Consider the following 23,939-nt stretch of genomic DNA (forward strand, 5'->3'; position numbering starts at 1 on the left):
GACTTGTTACTATTGTAGAAACCTATTCTGGGGAGAAACTTCCATGATCAGTGTTACTTCTTAACAGCCCTAGTTAGTCCTTTGGTTTTCAGTTACTACCTTGTTTGATTAGATGAGTTAGGTGAGTGGTAGTAGAGATCTTCTCCGGGTTAGTGTCATGTAGTGGAGAGAATCTTCCTGTTCTTTGGGAGCCCACAGTTTGTTTTCTTATTAATATGTTGGTAGTTGTCATATCATGGCATAAGTAGAAAAGGAAAACACTTGTCCCACACTGAAGTCAGCAGAGGAGGCCGTCTGCAGCCAGAGGTGACCATGGAGGTTGGTGGGCCAGTATCCCAGCACACCAGTGGGAAGCTCTGGAGCTTGGCGCCTGGCTGAAGCCTTGCACCAAAGCCAAGGGTTTGCTGGGCCTGTGCATGTAAGCACAGAGTGCCTGTGGTACAGCCAGGCTGGGCTCCCATATATGCTACTATGGGGCACAAAACTGTCCTCATCCTGGAAAACCAACTCTTAGGGCATGTTCTCGTTGTTTCCAACCTTCCAGCACGGGCTAGTGGACTGACTGCCTGTCTGTCCACTGCGGCTAGTATCTAAGACCCTAGTGGTGGCCGTTTAGAGGACAGGAAGGAGCCTGTTGTGCTGCCCCTCCCACTACCTGCACCACCCAGCAGTGACCCTCATCTGTACCTGGCTTCAGTGACCAAGTTCTGTGATCCTCTCTGCCCTCGGGGCTGACGTTGGGGTTTCTGATGTTCTGAGAGGCTGCAGGTTGCAGTCTGTCTCTTAGAATGTTCATTTATTTGGTTCTTTCCCCTGAATACTAATCGAGTACCCACTATATACTGGGTCCCTGGACAGAGGAGATAGATGTTCCAGGAAGACAAGAGGTTTTCATCCTGGTTTTGTGCCAAAGACAGATTTAGGACGGACTGTCATAAATATTATGACAAATAATGCCATAGAGTCGTGTCGCGTTTTGAACTCCCATAGCGTATCTGTAGTAGGTGTCTGTCAGAGTAAAGCGAGAAGCCTCATGTGCTCTGTCCCTCTTCTGTGGATGGCTGTCACTCACCTACCCAGACAGCTCAGAGCTTCAGCAGTTTCTGATTGATGGCCCAGGTGCTGCCACCAGAATTTGCTGCAGACACTCACTTTGTTTCATAATAAGGCTAGTGTAGGCATTGTTCAGGTTTGTTTGAACTAAACCCTAAAGAGAGGTTTCCTCATCAGGTCATGCTTAGAGTCATTCCAAGGCTAATACGCAGTCCCCATCCTGGGCAGACGGTAGGCCTCAGGATCGGTCACTCGCTTTTTACCTTCTTACCTTGTTTGTTCTTCCTTGGTTCACAGAGACTGTAGTCCATGTGTCTTTATTCTCTCATTGAAGTGACAGACACAGACAAGTGGAGTAAGTAGGTTCTCAAATGATTGATTAATACACTTGGTTACAAGAAGCTTTTTCATAGGAAAACTTGATAGACCTGTAAAGCATTTAGATTTCATGATTAGAAAGCTTGCCCTTTTTTCCATACTTACTATATTTAACTTTTCCTGTTTTCCAAGATTAAGCATAAATTAAATGTTTAAAGGGGCTTTGGAAGAATAGAGTGAAAGGATATTTTAACATGTATGGACTGTTGCTGAATGAGACAGAATATAAATATTTATTCCATAGGCTTTAATTTGTTCATACACTATATATAAATTGCACCATTAACTGAACAGTTGCCCATTTCTGCTGTTCTGCTTTTTTAATTTTATTGAGATTACATGCTGATTCTTGTAGCAGCCTTAAACCAAAATCTGATGAACTTCAGTTGAAAATAAAGCAGAGTCTACTAAACTGTTATCAAGTAACCGTTGAGAAATTAGGAGACATATGTAAATTTTATTAGTTAGACGAACATCTTGATTTATACTATTTCATCATGAGCATTGGTGCTAAAAAAAAAAAGTGTTAGCTGGATTTGGGAATGTTCAGTCTGATCAAAGGAGAATAGACGCAGACAGGAAATCAGAATCTAGACATCTCCTGGAGAAAAGGCTTCTACTCAAAACTAGGCTAGGACTGGAGAGCCTTCCTGTTCTACCGGGGGATAGTTGGGACCAGGGCGCCTACTTGGGAGATGATGGGTTGACCTGTTGGCCGGGCTGGCCCTGGACCAGGGAGCTGAGCCCTGACCTAGAGCCTGATTCCGCAGGTGACTGGGACTCACTTTCGTTCATCTTTAAAGTATGTTTACTGTCATAGGTGGCAGTGGGATTTTTCCTTGTTTTTTAAACATACAGTTCCCTGTGAGCTGGCCACTCCCTACCTGACATCTGTGATTTTTTTTTTTTTTGCCTCAAAAAGTGACAGTTATTCAAATAAAAAAAAAGACAAGATATCCATCCCTTGGCTCCCTTCCCTCACCCCTCCTTCTGCTTCTAGGGTTGATCCCTGCCTGGGGCTACCATCTGTGATCTTTGACTTTACCCTGGCTCTTGCCAGGTGAAGGTTGAAACCACGTTGAATGGCCAAGAAGAAAGATGAGAACATATTTATTGTTGAAGTCTGTCAGTGTTCCATAGCACTGTGGTTCCACCAGTTAGAAAGTGCTTTGTCCCAGAGGCTTACCAGGCAAGTAGTGGCCAACTGACCAGACCACACCCACACCCACATGGTTTTCACCCTGGCAAGAAGAACGTGTGAACGTCCTTCAGATGTTCACAGAGCCTTTAGATGTTTTTAAACCGATCTGGTGAACTTTGAGTCCTCTTGGTCCCCTTTGGGAGCTCCTTGGCCTCTTGGTATTTATTTCCCTCTCTGCATTGAAGGGCTGACTGCCTTGGATGGTTGGTGTGAGTGGAAGGACAGTTACCTCTCCTTCTCCACCGCCTGCTGCCATCCGCTGTGGTTCATCGGTACTAGAAACTTCCAAAACAACATGGATTTTTCTTGTTTGCCAGATTGGTGGTTATAAGGAGCGAGCTCCATGGCAAGTAGGAAAACTGCATCTGTACGTGCTCCAAACCAGGCTTGGTGCATAGCAGGTGCACACTTGGTGAACACTGACTGACTATAAGCGCGGATTCCTGGATGGGTGAATGGATGTGCATGTCTTCTGACATATTTGGTCCTAGCAGAGAAATTTAAAATGAAATTTAGGAAATGGAAACTGTAATTATGTTTCTTCCTCAAATTCTTGGGCCTCTGAAAACAGTGTTTGAGTTTATGCAATAAAACAAAATCTGTAAGAAGCAATTGTTACATGGAGTTAACTTAGTGTAACGTTTCCTGAAAATATAAATTTTTGCTTCAGTTCTTCTGAGTTTCAAATAACAACTGAAGGAACCTAGGTAGAATCAGAAATGCCCTTTACGTTAGATTTGTTAATTAGGTCTCCCCTTGATTAAGTCATCTGAACTCAAAGTTGAGCCTAGTTAGTGGGCTTTGTAAAGAATTTGTTTTTGTTTCAGTTTACTCAAAGCAAATAGTGCAAAAGTGGCAGCCACAATGTGTTCACCTTCAAAAATGAGAAGTGTCAGCTGTGAGGGCTCTGTGTGGAAACCACCTGTACATATGAAAATGCCAGAACGAGATCTTTTTGGTTACGCTCGTTTGGTTTTATTTGTGTTTTTATGCCAACATTTCATAAGAAAAGGGCCAATTGTACAGAGCATTGATTTGTTTGCAACCTAGAATTTTAGAGCTGAAATAAATAATGCACTGTGTTGTTTAAGACACTCATCTTGCAGGTGAGATCAAGGTCTGTAGAAGAAATGTGAGTTACCCAGTGTGAACAGGCTGGCATCACAGTCACCATGTGAGGCTGTGCAGACAGCTGAGCTGTGATTTCTTGAATGGACACTTTCTCCCCAAGGGAAGGGGTCTTCCCTTTGGAGGACCTCCTTCCTCCCAGTTTCCAAACATCAAACTCACCAAGATGCCAGAAAAGTAGAGCAAGCAGTAGGCAGCGGATGGGATGTTGCAACTTTACAGGCAGACTAGAAAAGCCAGTGTCTTGGTAGTTAGTTTCTGCTCCTCCAGAGGGGGCGGGTGAGCAGCAGGGTATCACTCTGGGATTCCTGGCTTCGTGCCTGTGGAGGTTGGAGCTGAGGGGTCCAGTGGGACCCTGCCAGGGTCTTTTGACTGCAGGGGAGCCCTGACCCGAGGGATTGGTTGCTGGCCCTTCCTGAGGCATATGTGGGCTTCCTCCTTCCCATTTTTGCCTTTATCTACTGTACAGTTTATTTCACTGTAATTAAAGTAAGACTTTATTATGGAAAACTTCAAACATGTGTAATGTTAGAGGGGATAATATAACAGCCCCGCACACCTGTCCCTTGGTGAGCCTGTCACTGACGTGTGGCCAGTCGTTTTTCATTGACACCCTTTTGCCTCTACCCTTTGCCTCACTAGGTTATTTTAAAGCAAATCCCAGACATTATATCATTTCTTTATCAGTGTTTCTGCTGTTCACTTTGAACTAATGGAAACTGAAATCTGACTGGGTAGGGGTAGCTGAAAGAAACTATTTGTAGAGTAATTAGGGATTAAACTGAAGGAGCTCCACTTTGTCAGTGATTCTGGAAGGTTTTGTTTTCCAGATGATCTTCACATCATTGCCACTGTCAGGGTAGGGGACTTGGGGTGAGGAGTAGCTGAGGGGTTAGGGTGGGAAAGCGCTGGCTGGTAGTATGGTATTTCGGAGGACGGGACAGATAGGGTTGTGGGGAGCTGCCTTTAGTCAGTAGCCGTTTGAGCAAGTTGCTCTGTTCATAATCCTAACAGTGAACCCTAAGAACTAACCTTTAATTTATAATTGAAATGAAGATTTTCACAGGAGTAACAGCTTGCCTCAGTGGGTCAAACTGAGCATTTCTGAGGCCCTTCCTTTCATGCATGGTTGCGTCACGACAGCTGATGTCGCTCTTTTTGTTTCAGATGGGAATGACTGGTAACACAAGTCCGTTTGGACAACCCTTCAATCAAACTGGAGGGCAGCAGATGGGAGCCCCTGGAGTGAACCCTCAGTTACCCAGCAAACAGAGTATCGTCAATAGCTTGCCTCCCTTCCCTGCAGACATCAAGAATGCTTCCGTCACCAACGTGCCAAACATGGTAAGTTGCCCTTGATCTCAGAGTCGTGGGTCTCCAGTGCGTGCTTTGGTGTGTGGATTTTATTGTGCTGACAGTGAGGATCTGCGGCTGACAGTGTGTCATGGGTGAGAGGGAAATAACTCTGTTTCTTACGAGTTCGATCTCTCGGTGAGTTTAATTTTTTGTGATGAGCTGCCAATAAAGGGGCCAGTAAAGATGACTCAGCCAGTCCTCCTCAGGTCCCTGTGTGGAGGGAGAGGGTTCGTTGTGCGTCACTTTGACTTTCTCTCCAGGGTCATCCTCTTGATTCAGTTTTAGAGCCAAGAGAATCAGGGAGATGGGCTTTTTGCCCATCCTGTTTGTGGTTGAGGCTGTCAGTAGAAGCCCACCGATTTCTGTTACAGTCAAACAAAGGACGTTTATTGTTAGAGAACCGTACCATGGCTGTGAGACGTGCCTGTCCTGTCTGACTTGACAGATGGTATCACATGTCTTCATTCTCCCTGAGATTTCCCACCTATAAAATAGGAACTGTCCTTGGAACCTCTTAACCTAACTAACCCAGATATTAATGGGAAAATTGCTCCATTTGTGCCCGCAAATAGAATCTCTTTTAATTCCAGTCACTAAGAGGAAGTGTGTTCTTTGTCAGACCTCACTGCGCACACAGAGCTACTGCGTCTCTGAAGTGCCTCTGGTGGTTGGTCAGCACCTGGGGTGCCAGCTCTCCTCTTCCCGGGACCTGCACTTCCTGAGCTGCTGTCCACGGAGTTGTGTGGGGCAATTTGGGAAGGCTCAGAAGAAGGCCAGTGGATTATGTTTGGAAAAAGTTGTTTTCTGTCTTTTGATTTTTAAAAAACTATTTTGAAGTATTTGTAGTAAAGATACCACAGAGAATTCCTATGTCTCCATATCCACTTCCCTTGATGGTAAGATCTCATATAACCTTGGTACATATGTCAGAACTAAGAAATTGACTACTTACAGTTCTTTGAAGTTTTGAGGCTGTTGCAAGCAGGGAGAGTTGAATCTTTTTCTCTTTGTTTCTGATAAAATCAGAAAACGGAGTAACATTGAGGGTCCTGATCAGGTGCGCTCTCTCTTTGCTACATTCTTCCTTCTTTAAAAAGAAAGGGCAGAAGTAGTCAAATCTGTTGTTCTCAAGCTACTTAAAGTTTTTACTCATTTATTTCTTCTTCTGACCATCTTCCTGTAACTTTCCTAGACCTACTTCTCTCCTTCCAGTAACTTTTTTTTGCCAAGATCGCGCTGTTCCCCGCCGTACATACAGATACAGAACCTAAATCAAAGCCCACCGCTCCTTTTGCTTGGCCCCTGGGTTAGCAGGTTGGGGTTCCCACCTGTGCTGTTCCTGGTCTCCCCTGCCTTTCCCCTTCCAGTCCTTGCTGGGAGGACAGTAGCGTGGACTTCAGTGCTGGTGATTGTCACCCAAGTTTGCTCAGTGACCTGGAGCACATTTTGGCTTCAGAGTACGAGTGTTTGCTTCTCATACGCATCCTGTGTTTTGTAGTCTGGGAAACCCCAACCTAACATTCTCTTCCCTTTTCTCTTTTTGAATCCTCTCCTGCTCCACTTTTCCATCCTCTCTCCTTTAACCTTCACTGCGGGTTCCCCTGCCTGCCTCTGCTGCTCCAGGGGACTGAATTCCCAGGAGTGATGTGCTTGTCAAGGGCAGACTCAGACTGGACTGGAGACAGGCTTCTGGTTCCCTTCACCTGCGCCATGGCTGGAACCCTTTGGTCTGGGGCAGGGCTTCTCTTGCTCGGCACTGTTGACATTTGGGGTGGGATCATTCTCTGTTGTGGGGCCGTCCTGTGCACTGTGGGAAGTTGAGCAGTATCCCTGGCCTTCATCCACTGGATACTCATAGCACTCTCCCCCACCCTCCAGCCCTCCTTCCCTCCCCACGGTCGGCCCCAGTTGAGAGCCCCTGCTCAGGGGAATGGTTATGGGAGGCAGTAGCAATAGCATCTCAGCCTTCTGTCTGTGACACCTAACAAACAAAACGAGTTCTCCCCTACTCCCACCCCCCACCCCTGCCACTGGGCCTTCAGGATAGCATGGAAGCTGGGGGACTCTTGGTCTGTGGGAACTGCCCTGCATACTTAGCCACCACTTTACCACAGGGGCACACGTGGACTTTGTGAGAGATCTGCAGCTGGTGCCTTTGGAGTGAGGTACTCAGACGTGCAGCTGGGGGCACTGGGCGGGCTCTGCCAGAATGTGTGTCTGTGATGCAGCGTGACCCAGTCACTGCCTTCACGCTGCTGGGCACAGTGCAGGAAGCAGAGGGGACCAACAGAGAAGCAAATGCCGGTGTTTTACCTTATTTTTGTGACAGCCTCTTAAAAGACATCGTTAACACCTCCTGTTTTACAGATGAGGAAGTTGAGGGTCTGAGGGGTTTGGGTTTGTTCAGGGCTATGTAGCTTCTTGTCCACAAAGCCCAAAGTTCTTTCTGTATGTCCTGGTGTCATGTTTTAGCAGCCCTGAGTCCTCTGGGTTGTGTTTATATCACTTGTTTGCAGTTCCTTGAGCATTTTTGTGATCTTCCTTCAATTTTCTAAATTGTATCTGGCCCCTTTGGAGTCCATAGATTTTTGCACAGTGAGGGAAAGCAGTTACAAAAATTTCGGTCTCTTTAATTAAAAAAAAATAAAATTTGGAGCCTTGAATATATTTGTGTTTTTGTCGTGCTTCGGGGAGTAATCTTTTGAAGCCCAGCTAGGTTTGGTGTACCAGCAACTCAGGTCAGGACTCTGATACCAAATCACCTGGTGCCCTGGTTGAGGTTTTTGTGAACAATTTAGAAACCCATTCATTGGCCATGGGACCCCTGCTTGTCTCCTTTCCTAGAGGATTCCCATATCACTGGGTGGTGTTGAGAAAATGAGAGGGTGTGGCCATTCCTCTAATTCACCACATTTGTTGAGCACCTTCTCTGAGCCCAGGTGCATCTGGAATGCAGGTGTGAGTGATGGAGAGCTTGCCCCTCTTTCATAAAATTGGGGGGAGGTGGTGATGGAAAGCAAAATTACAAATGTGGATTGCCCCAAAAGATCTGAGTAGCACTCAGGTTGAGGGTGACGCAGGGACCTCCTTAGATGGAGCTGTCAGACAAAGCTGCACCAAGTAGGGGGATTCAAGGGCAAGATTGAGAGGATGAGCAGAAGTCATGGAGACCCCAGAGCACTGGGAGAGTTTTGGCTTGTGTAGGAACCAACAGAAGTCCAGTGGAAAAGGTAAGGGAAAAGCCATGTGAGCGGATTTGGGGGGCTGAGCAGGAGCCATCTCAGGGAGGGCCTGATGTGGCTGATCACAGTGGGGATAGGAGACCAGACAGGATTCGCTGGAGTGTATGTGTGGAGTCACTGTGTGAAACAACTTGGTGTGTGATGGCACATTTACAGAGCTGGAGGAGGAAAGACTTGGAGAAGGGTGATGAAGGGGAGGGCGTTTGTAATTGCACTTCAGACGTGCTCCTTTTGAGATGCTTGTGAGATGCCTGGGTGAAGATGTTAGGGAGATGGGCGGAAGTACAAGTAAGGCAGCTGCTGACCATCTGGGAGCTGGTTTTACCTCTTCTGTAGCAAGGGCTGTGGAGTGAACGTGATGGCTCTGGAGGAAGCCCAGGAGAGAGACCAGGCAGAGGAGGAGCTGGCAAGGGGGACAGGAAGGGAATGATGTCACCGAAGCTGAGAGAGGAGGCCATTTGAGCAGGCAGTGATGGTGGCCACTGAGATTGTGAATGAGATCAGGGCAAAGAGTGTTACTGGGATGTGCGGGTGGATCTCTGGGACAGTCCAGCAGTGTGGAACATCTTCCGAGAGAGTTAAATGTAGCCAGCAGTCATGGAGACCTGTGGATCACCCTGTTCTGCACTCACCCTCTGGGAGGTGCTGCCTGGAGCTCCGAAAGGGTCAAGACCCCCTGTTGCAAATATGTCCTTGTTGAGGGCGTATATATCCCCAGGATGATATTCAAGAGCAAATACTACATCTCCCTAAATTTTCACGTGGATCTCATTACACCTCTGTCTTTGGCCATTTTATTTATAATTTCTTAACTTTCTACAGATTTTTGAAACTTCTTAGAAATTTTATCGTATTATTACATGGTATTTCATGATTCTAAAATGCACATTTTTTTCACATCGTAGCATCTTTTAAGTGAGGTGTTTTACGAGTATGTGTCTTTATATGCATGCCTGGAACATTGTGCTGTACACCAGAAATTGACACATTATAACTGATGGTACTTCAATTAAAAAAAAAAAGAGGTGTTTTAGAAACAATCGAGTTTTAGATCTAATAAAATACAGTATGTATATACTGCTTCGTCATAATTTGAATTAAGAGTGACAACTATTAAGTGTATGTACTCACCTTATAGCTTTCTAGGACAGCTCGCGTGGATATAAGAATTTTAAACTGTGAAGTCTCACTGATGGAGAGGAGCAGGTTTTGGCAGGGGCAGAGGCAGGGCTGTCTTTCTCTTGACTGGCATCAAGGCCCCCCGAGAGCTGTCTCAGAGGGGGAGCTTTCATGAGAGTGCCTGAGGCAGAGAGGGAGACGTTTTCCAGGGCAGTCCTCTGGGAGAGGAGGCCACCTGATCCCTGGTGACATTGTCCTTCTTGCTTAAGCTTGAAGTTGGGCTTCCTGCCATTTTCACCTGAGAAAGTCGTAACACAGAGAGTGAGGAGCATGTTTGTAGGGAGGAGGAAACTTCATGCGTCAGTTGGGACTGGATTTGTCGGTTGGGTCGTTGCTGACCTCGGTGATGGGTCTGAGACTATTTTTAAAGGAGCACTTTTTAGAAGCAGGACACATCTTGGGCATATCTAATCTGAGAAAGATTACTGACCAAAGTGACCTCCTCCTCGTCAGTTTCTCTCACAGAATCTCCTGTGGGGGTTCCCCGATGTGGTCTCTCACAAGGGTTAGTTCTCTCTCTCTCTTTTTTTAACATTAAAAAAAAAATGAAGTATAATTGATTTATAGTTGTATTATAGTTGTATTAATTTCTGGTGTACAGTGTAGTGATTCAGTTACACACATATATATTTTTTCATATTCTTTTTATTATATGTTTCTACAAGCCATTGAATATAGTTCCTGTACTACACATTAGGACCTTGTTGTTTATTCTATACGTAGCAGTTTGTATCAGCCAATCCCAAACTCCCCATTTATCTCTCCCTTCCCCTCTGTTAACTATAAGTTCACTTTTATGTCTGTGAGTCTCTCTCTGGTAAATAAGTTCATTTGTGTCATTTTTTTAGATTTTACTTTTAAGTGATATCATATATTTGTCTTTGACTTACTTCACTTAGTATGATAATCTCTAGGTTCATCTGTGTTGCTGCAAATGGCATTATGTCATTCCTTTTTAAGGCTGAGTGGTGTTCTGTTGTGTGTATATACCACATTTTCTTTATCCGTTCTTCTGTCAATGGACATTTAGGTAGCTTCCATGTCTTGACTGTTGTTAAGTAGTGATGCTGTGAACATTGGAGTGCATGTATCTTTTTGAATTAGAGTTTTCTCCAGATACATGCCCAAGAGTGAGATTGCTGGATTGTATGGTAACTCTATTTTTAGTTTTTTAAGGAACCTCTGTACTGTTCCTTAAAAGCAGTGGCTGCACCAGTTTACATTCCCACCAACAGTGTGTTTCCTTTTCTCCACACCCTCTCCAGCATTTATTATTTGTAGACTCTTTGATGTTGGCCATTCTGACCTGTGTGAGGTGATACCTCATTGTAGTTTTAATTTGCATTTCTCGAATAATCTGTGATGTTGAGCATCTTTTCATATGCCTGTTGGCCATCTGTGTCTTCTTTGGAGAAATGTCTCTTTAGATCCTCTACCCATTTTTTGATTGGGTTGTTTGGGTTTCTTTTGATACTGAGCTGTGTGAGTTGCTTGTATACTTTGGAAGTTAATCCCTTGTCGGTCACATTTGCAAAGGTTTTCTCTCAGTCTGTAGGTTGTCTTTCTGTTTTGTTCATGGATGAGGGTTATTTCTAACAGGAAGTTTGTATATGTGGGGATTTGTTTTGTTGTTGTTTTGAGAAAAACTAAGAACTGTCCTGTGGAGACTTTGCCCTTCTTAAAATTGTAATGGAGGAAAATCATCAGGAGTGCTACGTATTTTAAATTGCTCATGAAAGTAGTGTTAGGATTCTTTTGGTTGTGTGTCAGAGAATTTTAACACAGAGGCTTTGGACTAGGTCCCCAGGCAGCTGCTGAGCCACGGCTCTAAGGTGAAGGAAAGTGCACCTGGTACAGGACTATTTGTGCAGTGGAGGGCTGTAGCGTCGTCTTCTGTGTCCTGCCAGAATAACAGAGATGTGGGGTAGTGCATGTGGACGGCTAGTCACCTACTCTGGCCCTTGCAGGGTGAGCTGTGTGTCGTAGAGTTATTTCTGCCTGTTGCTCACAGTGTGTCAGTGGACCTACTGTATCACAGTGACTGGTTCCAAGGCCCCACCCCGACCTCTTGGTCCAGATTCTCTTAGAGGAAGGGTAAGGAATCTGTGTTTTTGTTGTCACTATTATTTGTGAAACTTGAGGTTTTTCTTCCTTTCGCTTCCAGTGTTTACCGCCTACTTCCCTCTAATGCAGTTCAGGATGACAGCCAAGTAGATGGGCTTGTTGTTCTTTCTCTTGGAATCTGCAGTTTTAAACAAGCTCCTCCAGTCATTCTGATGTAGATCAGTTTTCAAGAGTCACTGTCCCCTGCAGTGTCACTGACCTGATGCCCAGCTGTTCCACTGTGGAGTGGGCTGCTTTGTTGGTCTTTGTGTCCACTTCAGAAGGCTTCCCTGTCTCCCCGCCCCTTTTGTCTTATTCTCATAGTTTTCTGTCCCCCACGTCCAGTTTCTGATCACTGAGGGATGGAGACTTGAACTGACAGAGCTTTGTGAACCCGAAGTCTCACTCTGTCGTTGTCTTTGATTGGCTGGTCTCATGGTTTTAATTTCCCTGCAGAGATGCTCACGTTCCCATACCGTTGCACACTAGCTCCTTGTACTTCACAAGCATGAATTTAAAAATCACTGGTTGTGTAATATTTTCCTCTATCCTAGGACTGAGGAAAGTGCTTTTGTGGTTCTCTGGAAATAACAAGTGAGTAGTCATGTCAGCTCTTCACCATCAGAGCAGTTTCTGTAGAAAATCACTCTGTGGCTATGAATTATGCCTCAGTAATTGAATTGGAAAATGACGCAAGGTAGGCAAGTAACTGTTTGCCTGCAATTATTAGTAATTCAAGTGTTTTTGTAATTTTAGGAGTTTACCTTTCTTATTGTCATCTTATTACCTCCACCTATAATTTAAAGATCTCTGAGAAAATGTGTATGTGGGGTCTTTGAAGAATAACTTAGTCTGAAATTCTTATCAGTACCTATATAAATCATTTCTGTTGTTTAAACTCATCCCCTTTTGTTTTGACAATAAATATCAGCGGGGAAACATAGCTTCAGCAAATATGGTATGTTGCAAATAACAGGAAACTAGAAACTGAGAAAAATGAACAGTGTTTTTTTTCCCCTGAACTAGTTGACTGTTTATTGGAAACCAGGTCTGCCAGTTTGGGCTGACACCTTTGACCCCCACAAGGCTGCGGTCCCTGAGAACAGAGACCATCCTGAGCTGTTAACAGTGTTCTTTAATACCAGAAACAACTGTAGTACTGCAAGTGCTCAATCAAGATCAAAGATGAGTTTCCGGTAACCAGCAGTGTCTTCTCTGGAGTCTGATTAGCATAGCCCTTTCCTCAGTGAAACCTTCTGGGTAAAACAACATGAATTCTCCAGAGACATTCATCTCTCTCACTCCATGTAGAGTAGAGATCCCGTTGGAAGGTTCTTTGGGGCTAAACAAGCTGTGCCGAACTACTGACAACTAGAGCCAGAACTTGTGCCTGCCTGTTACCCGAAAATACAGGGGATGTTTACCAGGTGTTTCTGGAAAATGAAGTGACCATTAAAAAGAACTGAGTAGATAGCACATTTACTGGATCTGGATGGAGACAGTTGTGGCTACCGAAGACATAAATGCAGTGCCGTGTCTGAAGAGGCATGAACCACAACAGTCTTTTTCACGGACCTAATTACCCTATCCTCTTTTTACCTTTTCCACAATTATCTGAAATGGCCCTCAGGTCACCAGAAACTAATTGGTCAGTCAGATGACTAATTTGCCAAGCTATCAAAAGCTTAATGTAGTAAATGTTCTTGAAGAGTATTTTCATATATATTGACGTCTTCAAGAAGACTGTCCCTTAGTCATCAGTAGATCGGTAATCCTGGTGAACTGATCGTTCAGTGAATGGGCCTGATGCTGCTTAAGACCCCTTAAGTCAGTTGAGACCTGCTGCTCTGGTCAGCCTGTCACCTTGGCTGTTGGAATAGATCCAACACCTTTTACCCTTTAGAGTTTCTTTGTGCGGTTTCATTTGACCGCTCACCCCTCCTTGGCAGAATGACCCTCCAGTCAGAAGGAGTGAAGGTAGGGCAGGGGAGTGGGTGGGTCTGTCCAGTTGTCAGTCCCTGTGCCTTTGCCCTCTAGCTTGCCCAGTGAGTTTTCTGTCTTTTCTTAGCCATTTCTTTCCCGCTGTGGAAGATTGCTTAGAAATCATTCTGGTCCAGCTTGCTTATTTTAAATTATTGTCCTATTGAATTTAAATCTTAAATTGTAAGGTAATCTTATTTTTCAAAAATCGACAAACACCAGGCAAAAAGAAGAAAACACAAGAAACATTATTCCATCTATCTAAACAGTTATGTTCTGTTTCTTACTAGTTGATCCTTATCATCTCAGAGGTAATTATCACTTCTTCTCAGTTTGATAGCCGTGTGCATTTAATGAGCATTTTCTTCATTTTATGACTTCAAAGCTTTGCACACCCAGCTGTTCTAGGGCCCTTCTGGGGGAATTAAAACAAGCAAATATTGCAGAATGATCCTTTGTCCCACCTGGTGTTCACTCTGGTGTCATTTTCTGACTTTAAGTGGAGGCTGGGGAGAAGTTTCCAGGTGGGCCAGGGGAGGGATGTCAGAGGAGTGGGGGTCTGAACTCTGTTAGTAATGTGGAAGGTTTGGGCCAAGTTTATCTGAAGGGCCATCTCCAGGAATCCCAGCCTGATGGGAACTGGGGACAGTGGTTGTGTGGCAGGAGGAAGCCTTTTCATCCCCTGTTCTGTCTTGGTCAGTTTCTGCTTCTTACCGTTTGCACTACAGAGTCCTTTGCAGACAGTATAACTTATTCTTAGACACTTCATAGAAAAATAACTTCTTTTTCTAGGAAGAATGCCAGGATAAACTTTATTATACATACTCTTTGTGCACATCTGTGAATATATCCTTAGGATAGAATATAGGGCATTTAAAAAGTGGGTTGGTACTGATTATTCAAACCTGTGTAACAATAACAATCCTAATAGAAGTACATATTAAACTACTTTAAAAATTAAGAAATATACCAGAATAAATATAAAAGGTTTGCCTTTCCAGGTCATTTGATGGACAAAGGTATAAACGGGGGTTGAGTTATGATGACAAGCACTGCATGCACAGAGCATGCAACCAGATCTAGCAAAGACTGAAGTAGGGGGAGTGGACTGTACCCTCCGCAGCACTTGGGTCAGTGTGCTTTGTGCTCACCTGCTGTTACTGATGGATCACAATGTTGACATGCAGGGGTGGGCTGGTCATGATTGATCCAGTGTGACTCCTATGCCACAGTAACCTCTTCCTTCTGTGATTAGGAATTGTATGTGAGCTGATTGGAGTTACAGAAGTGCATATAGCATATATTTTAAGGCTTTTGATGGATCCTATTATATTGTCTTCCAACAAAAGCCGTGTATCAGGTCACCAGTATGACACAGTGCTCCCAAAGCTGAGGATTATCACTGTCCTTTGGTAGGAGGAAATGGTGTCTCATTATTTTGGTTTGTATTCCTTGATTACTGGTAAGAATTAAACTACTTATGTTTGGAGAAGTGTGCTTTTCTGTTTTGAGTTGCTTGATTCCTGTCTTGGTCAGTTTTTCTGTCAGATTCTTTTAGAATGCTTTATAATACAAGGTGGTCAGCCCTTTGACAATGGGAGCTGCAAAAGGGTTTAGGTGGGGACACTACTGCTAGGCCACCCACTTTCCCACCACCCAGTGCCACGTGAGCCTCAGTCACTCCTCTCACAAGAGGCTGGGAGGGCCCTGGGTTAGTTCTCCCTTAGGGGTAGGTGGGTGGATATTAAATGAGTTGCTGCTTTTGGACACTGAACACAGAGCCTGGCACAAAGTCCTTGAAAAATAAAGACTGGCTTTCTCTTGTGTGTTTCAGATACTTTTCCTAGTTAGTTGGTTGCCATTACAGTGGTCTGGCCCTGGTGCTTTCCCTTTATGTGTGACTGCCACTGAGTCAGAATCACCTGGGCCTTTCTCTCTTAAATGTTTTATTATATTCTAACTGTGAAAGTGCATACATGTTTGTCTTAGAAAACCTGGAAAAAGTATACAGCTAAATATAATAAAGCACCCTCTGTGGAACTTAAACAAATAGAAATAGCTCTGGCTCCACCGCAGATTTGTGAATCATGATCTCTGGGAGGGAGGAACGGGGAATTTGTGTTGGAAGAGCTTCACTGGGGATTGGTTAGGAACCACTGCTTTATATAGTTTTCTGAAGGCCTTTACCAGTTTTGCATTACAAAATATTCGTCTTAATACCTTCTAGTGCCTTTACAGTTTTATTTTTTATATTTAATTGTTCATTATTTTTTTACTGATTCTTCTGGTCCCTCCTCTCCATGATGGAATACATGACCCCACCCCTGTCCAGAGATAACCATTAAATAATCTTAACAAGGTTTTTTCTAAGAACAGATACAAAATATGAAGTTAATAAGGAAAAACAGAATGACTTGCTGGTACTATTCTACAACTTCTTTTGTAGCTTAATATGTTATAGACAGCTTCTCGTAAAAGCATAAATATCTACATTATTGTTGTTATTGCTTTTTTTTTGTAGCCTCAAATAACCGTATTTTATTATATCTCATAATTTTCCGTGGGTCCAGAGTCTGGGTAGGGCTTGGCTGGGCCTTTCTGTTCCATATGACTTTGACTGGGGTCACTTGAGGGCTGCCTTACTTTTCAGGACTGCATATGATTTCATGGGGTCTGTAGCCATAATTTAATTCAGCCACCTTTGATATAGGCATTTAGGAGTTTTCCAGTTTTTAATCATTTAATCAAGGTGTGGTGCCTATCTTTGTGGCTACTTTTTAGCGCACTAGTCTGGTTACTTCCATAATTAGATTATAGAAAGTAGAACTCTGGATCAAAAGAAACGTATGTTTTCCTTTTTGACATGTGTTGCTTTCCAAAGTCTTCCTAAATTGCATTATCACCAAAGTCCCTGAGAATTGCTGTTTCTGTCCTCATCGATACCAGTTTTTTGTTTTTTGTTTTTTGTCTTGGTCGTATTTGTAAGTGAAAGGTGCCTCTTTGTTCTAATTTAATTTCTTCAATGAACTCATTTTAAAACAGCTTTATTGAGATATAATTAATCTGCTGTACAATCCCCCCCCAGAACATTTTCATCACCCCAAAAGAAACTGTACTATTAGCAAGTTATTCCCCATTTCTGCTGGACCTTCATCCAGAGGCAGTCAGTAATCTGTTTTCTGCCCCTATGGATTCACCTATTCTGGACATTTCATAGAAATGGAATTACGTATGTGATAATTTGTGACTTAGCCTAATGTTTTTGAAGTTCATTCATGTTGTAGCATGTATCAGTACTTCCTTTTTTATGGTTGGAGTATATTCCATTTTGGAAATAGCGTATTTTTCCATTCATCATTTGATGGGCATTTAAATTGTTTCCACTTTTTGGCTGCTAGGAATAGTGCTGCTACAAATATTTGTGTACACGTTTTTGTGTGAACATATGTTTTCAATTCTCTTGAGTATATGCTTAGGCGGGAAATTGCTGGGCCATATGGCAACTCTAGGTTTAACCTTTTGAGGAACTGCCAGAATGTTTTCCAAAGTGGCGGCACCATTTGCCATTCTCACCAGTAGAGTGTGAGGGTTTCAGTTTTCCCATGTGCTTACCCACCCTTGTTCTGTCTGGGTGTCTTCAATTGTGTAGCTGTGCTGGTGGGTGTAGAATGGTATTGCACTGTGGTTCCACTGAGGACTAATGGTGCTGTGGATCTTTTCCTGTGCTTATTGACCATATCTTCTTTGGGAAAATATCTATTCATGTTCTTTGTTCATTTTTAAAAATTTGATTGTCGTTTTATCTTTGAGTTTTTAGAGTTCTGTTTGTTTTAAATACAAGTCCTGTATCACACCTATGATTTGCAAATATTTTCTCTGATTCTTTGGGTTGTCTTTCACTTTCTCAGTGGTGTCCTTTGAACATAACAGTTTTTAGTTTTAATGAGGTCCGGTGAGGTCCAGTGTATCCTTTTTGCCCTTGTTGTGTGTGCTCTTGGTGACGTATCTAAGACTCCATTGCCTGAGCTGAGGTAATGAAGGCTTACTCCTATGATTTTTTCTGAAGAATTTTATAGTTTTAACTCTCACGTTTAGGTCTTTGATTCATTTCAGGTTGATTTTTTTAGTGTAATGTGAAGAAGGGGTCCACCTTTGTTCTTTGGCATGTGGACATCCAGCTGTCCTGCCCTTTTTATCATCATTAGTTTTGGGAAGACTTCCTCCTTCCGTTGAGTTGCCCAGGCAGTAAAGTGTAGAACATTTTTTATGTTTGTTGTTTATTTGTATTTCTTTTGTGGGGTGTCTATCCTTTTTTTTTTTTATCCAACTTTTTAGTGGAGTAGCATCTTTTTTTTCCCCCTGAGAGTTCTTTATATAGTTAATAGTACCACAGTCTTTCCAGAAAAGATTTGGCAACATATATAATGTTCCTATCTTTTGACTCACTATTTCTACTTTTCAAAAACAACCATTTTTCTTTCAATTTTTCACTTTTAAATTTTAATCTGTTTTTCTTTATATTAAGAAGTTTTTTTCTTATCCTTATACTAAAACTACTATTTTTTCTAGTATTTTTATCCATTTTAGTTTACTTCAATTCATCTGGAATTTATTTTTTAAGGTGATACAAGGATCAAAGATTGCTGCCACTACCCTCTACATTGAAACACCATCTTTATAATACACTAATCTCATATGTATATGTATCTTTTTCTAGACCTATGTAAAGAAGTCTATAGCTTTTATAGTTTTGGTATCTGGCAAGATAGATGCCTCCTTTATTCTTACTGTTTTTCAAAAATTTTTTTGGCTATTGCAAAAACAAATGAAGTTGCATAAAATTTATACATTACTTTTGGGAGAATATTCAGGCCTTGTTCTGTATGTTTAAAGGGAAGTTCTTGTCTAAGCTTTTTTTTTTTTTTCCATTCTTGGTGCCTGCCTGGACAGTGGGGACTGAGTAGGGCTATTAGTAGAATCTGAAGGCTGCTTCTGACAGTTTTCTGCAAGAGTTCATGCAGCTCTGTCATCTCATTGAGCACCAGTCTGAGAGAGGAGGAAATTAAAGGCACCCTAAGTTTGTAAGCACTTTGCAAACTGAACTAGCCCCGTGCAAGTTCTGTGGGGAAGGCCAGTTACAGGGACACAAGACACTCAGTTTCACCCTCCAAATTGTTTTTGAGACACATGTAAACAATGTGTAGAGCTAATTAAACATCTACAGATAGACAGAGAATAGACCAAGGTTTGAATGTGCTGTACAGTTTCCAACCATGCTGTTTCTATGTGTTGAGGTTTCAACATATGGTCAGAAGATGCTTTAAGGACATCCCAGATGAGAAGCAGTGTGTTGATTTTTAACAACTTAAAAACAGTCTTCTATGATTTAATCATAAGGTTAGGGGTTTTTACCTGATTTTTATATGATAGATTTTTTTGTATATAACATTTCTGTATTTGAAGAAACATCAGGAGGACAGCTGGCTTGATCTCCTCAACAAGTCAGTGTCTTGAGAAAATAAAGAAGGGAGGGTGGCAGGAAGTGAAGAACTTTTAAAGACAAGAACCAGATGTAGTGTTGGGTCCTGATTTGTGCAGACCAGCTCTAAAAAACAATTTAGGGATAAGTAGAGGAATTTGTACGTGGATTAGGTATTATTAGCAGATATGAAAGAATCATTCATTTTGTTGGATGTGATCATGGTATCCTTTCCTCTGTACTTTTCCATGTGTTTGAAATTTTCATAAATGCAAAAGCAACCTAGACAAGGATCATCTTATGTTTCTCACGTTCTTCTATTCCTGTTCCTGTTGATTTCTGCTTGGACTTTCCAGTCTGTGAGAATAAGCTGATTGATGCAGAAACATTTAACACAGATAGTGCATGCTGCCAGGGCATAGTCACAGGCTGTTTGTTTGCTGGGGCTTTATTTGAGAGTGCCAGGAAAACAGCGGGGGTGCAGTTTATGCCCAGCCATGGGAGATCGGATAAACGAATATATGGTCACATGTTCAGTACACATCATGCTCTAACATAATGGTATGGGACAGACCTGGAGTAAATACCAAGCCAAATTTATGATAGAAGACTATTGATGATGGTTAATACATATGCATGTACATAGAAAAAAAACTGGACGAAGAAAAACCTGTCTAGACTTTAATAGTAGATTCCTGGATATCAGAATTTCAGGTGTTAATTATCTCCTTAGTAGTTCTTTTGCTTTCCAGAATTTCTACAGGATGCATATATTGCTTTTATAATCAGGGGAAAAAATAAACATAAGGAAAAGAGATTCTTTTCTCTTAGGAGCTAAGTACTTCTCCAGTCAGGACACACAGCCTCTTGACTTGGACTTTGCTTTTGCATTGGGTCCTGTTAGGTTTCCAGGGATTGTGCTCCTGAGTGAAGCCAGGTGGCTTTTCTGCACACCTCTTTTCTGAGTTCTCGTCAAAATACAAAACCCTGTAACTTTTAAAAATGATCTTTGGCTCATTAAGAAATATTTTTTTGTACATGGTTTTCTCCTAATTGCAAGTGTATAGTTTTGATTCTTAATTTGGAAAATCAGAGTGGTGGTGTACTTTGTGGGAGGTACTGAGTGTTGTGAAATCAAGCCAGGAGTGTGAATGTCAGAACAGAAGATTAGAAATCCCTGAACGATGGATTATTTTATTGCATATTAGAAGTACTACATTTCTCTTACTTCACAAGTTTCTGTAGTAAGTTTGTCTGAAGCACGTTGGTAGTTGGTAAAGAGTAAGAAGACTCCATGGGTCACCTTTTCCATTTTCTTTGCAGTTAAGAGATATGTTTGGAGGGGGTGGCAATTGCTTAATGGTAGAGTGCGTGCTTAGCCTGCATGAGGTTCTGGGTTCAACCCTAGTACCTTCATTTAAAAAAAAAAAAAAGAGGTATGGTTGGTCTGGATTGTTATTTTGAAAGGATGAAAGCAATTAAACTCTGTATTTTTGTATCTTTAGCAGGTCATCAAATACTTTTAGAAAAAAATATTGTCAGATGTCTGAGTGGAAATTTTAATGGAAGGCAGAGCATTTTTTTAAGCATTAACAATTGTACTGGATGGTTGTATTCAAGCTAAGTGCTATATTATTCTTTTAGGAGAGGTAATGAATGAGGCAAGTGTTGTCCTTCTGGTCACAAGATCATGAAATCCAGAGGGTGGCTCCAATTCTTCTGCTGCATCAGATATTTGCAGTGGGTTGCGATTGGTCAGGCCTTGGCAATCTTTTTAATTAGGTTGAACCATATGAAAATGCCAACATTTGGTCATTTGGGCTATATTATAAAAACAATAATTTCATATGGTTCAACCTAATATAATAAGTTTCTCCAGCTCTTATATGTTCTGTAGCGTGAATTAGGGTTTGGTTAGTACCTTTAAGAATGTGCATTGCTTTCTTGTTCTAAGACAATCATACACAAGTGAACTTTAATCAGACTTGCTTCTGAGGTGGTTTGTTTCTGTGCTTCTGAATCCTCCTTAAAGTTGCTGATGAATTAGAACCACTTCAGCTGACTTCTGTCTGTGGCCAGTATCATCCGTCAGCTTTAACATTAATTTGAAAAATAATTAATGAACATGAATTGGAACTCTGAAAGTTTATTAAAATGTTTTTATTAATTTGTTTTATTTTAGTCTCAGATGCAAACATCTGTGGGAATTGTACCCACACAGGCAATTGCAACGGGCCCCACTGCAGATCCCGAAAAGCGCAAACTGATACAGCAGCAGCTGGTTCTACTGCTTCACGCTCATAAATGTCAGAGGCGGGAACAAGCCAATGGAGAGGTTCGGGCCTGCTCTCTCCCGCATTGTCGAACCATGAAAAATGTTTTGAATCACATGACACATTGTCAGGCTGGGAAAGCCTGTCAAGGTAAGTGCCATTTTCTGAAGTCCTGATGGCAGAGCTTAGGGTGAAATTTGTCTTTGTTGTTCTCAGGCACCTCTCTTGTTCCTGCAGCCTGCGTCCCCACACACTGACCAGTCAGGTGCCTCTGGAGCATCTGCTGAGGAGAAAGGCGATTTGCTTCTGTAATGTTCTGTGAACTTCTGCTGGTTGGGGCTGTGCCCTGCGTTTGCTCTTTTCTGCTTCCCTCTGTCACAAAAGACATTTGTCCCTTCTTGAGCACTGTCTTCCTCGTAAATTCTTAGATCATGGTTTTCTTTTGGACAGTGTAGCGCACACACGTGCATGCACACGCCCTTCCCTAAGCCTAGAGCATCTGTCTTGCAGTCGTTCTGTGTGCCCAGACTGCCAGGTCCCACCACCTTGCTTCTCCACCTTTCCATCTTGAGGCTAATCAGGATACCAGCAAAGTTGTCCTGGGGGGCTGTCTGTGATGTGGAGAGCTGCACACTGCCTCATCCCTGCCCCTCCTTCTTTCCCTCCAGGAGGGGGTGAATCAGGCACATTACGTGCCCCACTCTCTGCTCTTCTATGGCAGACACCTCGATTCTCCTGAAGAAAGTGTTTCTTACTGACAGCTCTCCTTCCTTTAATCTTTATCCTCTTTCCTTCTCTTCTTACTTGTGCTTCTAAACCTTGAGGAGAGTCTCTCTGATCTCCCTCTTTCCCTTTGTGACAGTCCCCAGTGTAATTGTGATCCTGATGGAGAAGCAGAGGGTCATGCTAGACCTTTAGAGAGAAATGACAGCACCTCGATGTGGAAGTGAAGATAAAGACTGAGAGGAACCAGGTTCAGTTACCCTCTCAAGTCTTTGGAAAGTGCTCGGGGACCCTTTCCCAATCCCCACAGACCAACCATTTGCTTCTCTGTCTGTATTTCTTCAACTATAGCATTTAGATGGTTTCATCTTGAAACATAGCTTAATTTTTTTTATTGTAAATAGTGACATTACAGAATTATTATTTGTTCTACCTTTCATCCCAGCTGTACAGTATTTCAGGTCGAGTAGTTTTTGTTTTGTTTTTGTTTTGTGGGCTGAACCTTAATCACCATCATTCATAACATTGCTTCTATGGGAAGTTTTTGTTTGGAATTCTCAACAGTCGACTTACAAACTTTTTGGAAAACAGCCTGTTTGTAAGTTGAGGACTGCCCGCACTGTGCTATGGTTACACTTGTTACCATTTTCTTATGGAAGCTGGCATTATGATTTAGGTGTAATTGAAAGTGTGACGATTTGGATAGAAAAATAACATCTCGTTGTTTTTCTGGTCATAGTTGCCCATTGTGCATCTTCACGACAAATCATCTCTCATTGGAAGAACTGCACACGACATGACTGTCCTGTTTGCCTCCCTTTGAAAAATGCCAGTGACAAGCGAAACCAACAAAGTAAGTGAGCGTTGGGGGTAGAGAAGCTTGGAGATGAGAAAATAAGCTATTTCTAAAGAGAATACAGAAGAGTAGGTAGGAAGCAGGGCAGAAATTACTAACCACAAAGTTAGTGGTTCAGTGGGAGCCGAGATACCTAGGTGGAGACGTGCAGGGACCTGAGGGTGAAGCTGAGCTTAGCAAGTAGACGGGTTCTCAACGTGCTCAGTGGACGTGGTCGTTTTGGAATCCACCCCCTCCCCCGCCTCCACACTAGAATTGTCCACAGCAGAGCAGAGAGTGCAAAAGAGGAGAGTCACTTTGATCAAAGAGCCTACTTGAGGACTCTTTGTATTTCTTGAGAGATATTCAGTATCTACAGATTTGAATGTCATGTCACTGTAATGGTGGCGACTTCGGGGTGAGGGGTGAATAGAATGGACACTTCTTTTGAAATTATCCTAAAGTAAGTTTTGAGGACTCTGTGTTCTAGAAGAGTCAGTCAGTCTGGGTCGGTATAAAATTCCACGTGCAGACATCTGGGAGGTTTTCCTCCTCGGAGATGTAGTTCCCAGACCTAGTTGCATAACTAACAATTTATTCCGCCCGGATCGAGAGTCTCTGCCACAGGACTGGCTGCATCCTGATCATTCCCATCGTTTTGTCATCTTTCACGTCGATCTGTGTACCCTTAGCTGATCGCTTAAGCAGTGCCCTGCTCAGGAGGCCTGCATGTGGCCCCCGGGGCTTCCCTGTAGGCATCAGAGCAGGGAATGGGTGAGCATCTCTCCCCAGTTTTCAGTCCTCTCCTGTCATTTCAGAGGGAAAACTGTGGTCTTTGGGTGTGTCCCTCAGTGTGGACATTTAGGACGTGCCCTTCGATCTCATGTTGCCCCGAGGGCTGGAGCCGCTCCCCATGACTCCAGCACTGTCTTCATCTTCCTCCATCTCGTCTGTTCCATCTTGCCACCCTCCCCTGTTTGTGGTTATGTGTTCATTACTCTCATTCTTC

At 42.8% G+C, this 23,939-nt stretch overlaps 1 protein-coding gene across 1 annotated transcript in view; it reads left to right on the plus strand.

Annotated features, from left to right (window-relative positions):
• The window catches only part of CREBBP (CREB binding lysine acetyltransferase), a 118,209-nt gene that overhangs the window by 43,891 nt on the left and 50,379 nt on the right, over positions 1–23,939 (plus strand). The window contains exons 3-5 of the mRNA XM_074346399.1: positions 4,928–5,104; positions 21,282–21,522; positions 22,835–22,948. Of these exons, the coding sequence (XP_074202500.1) occupies positions 4,928–5,104; positions 21,282–21,522; positions 22,835–22,948 (532 nt within the window). The remainder of the gene's footprint in view (positions 1–4,927; positions 5,105–21,281; positions 21,523–22,834; positions 22,949–23,939) is intronic.

This window comes from Camelus bactrianus, chromosome 18, assembly GCF_048773025.1.
Source record: "Camelus bactrianus isolate YW-2024 breed Bactrian camel chromosome 18, ASM4877302v1, whole genome shotgun sequence".
NCBI classification, from domain to species: Eukaryota; Metazoa; Chordata; class Mammalia; order Artiodactyla; family Camelidae; genus Camelus; species Camelus bactrianus.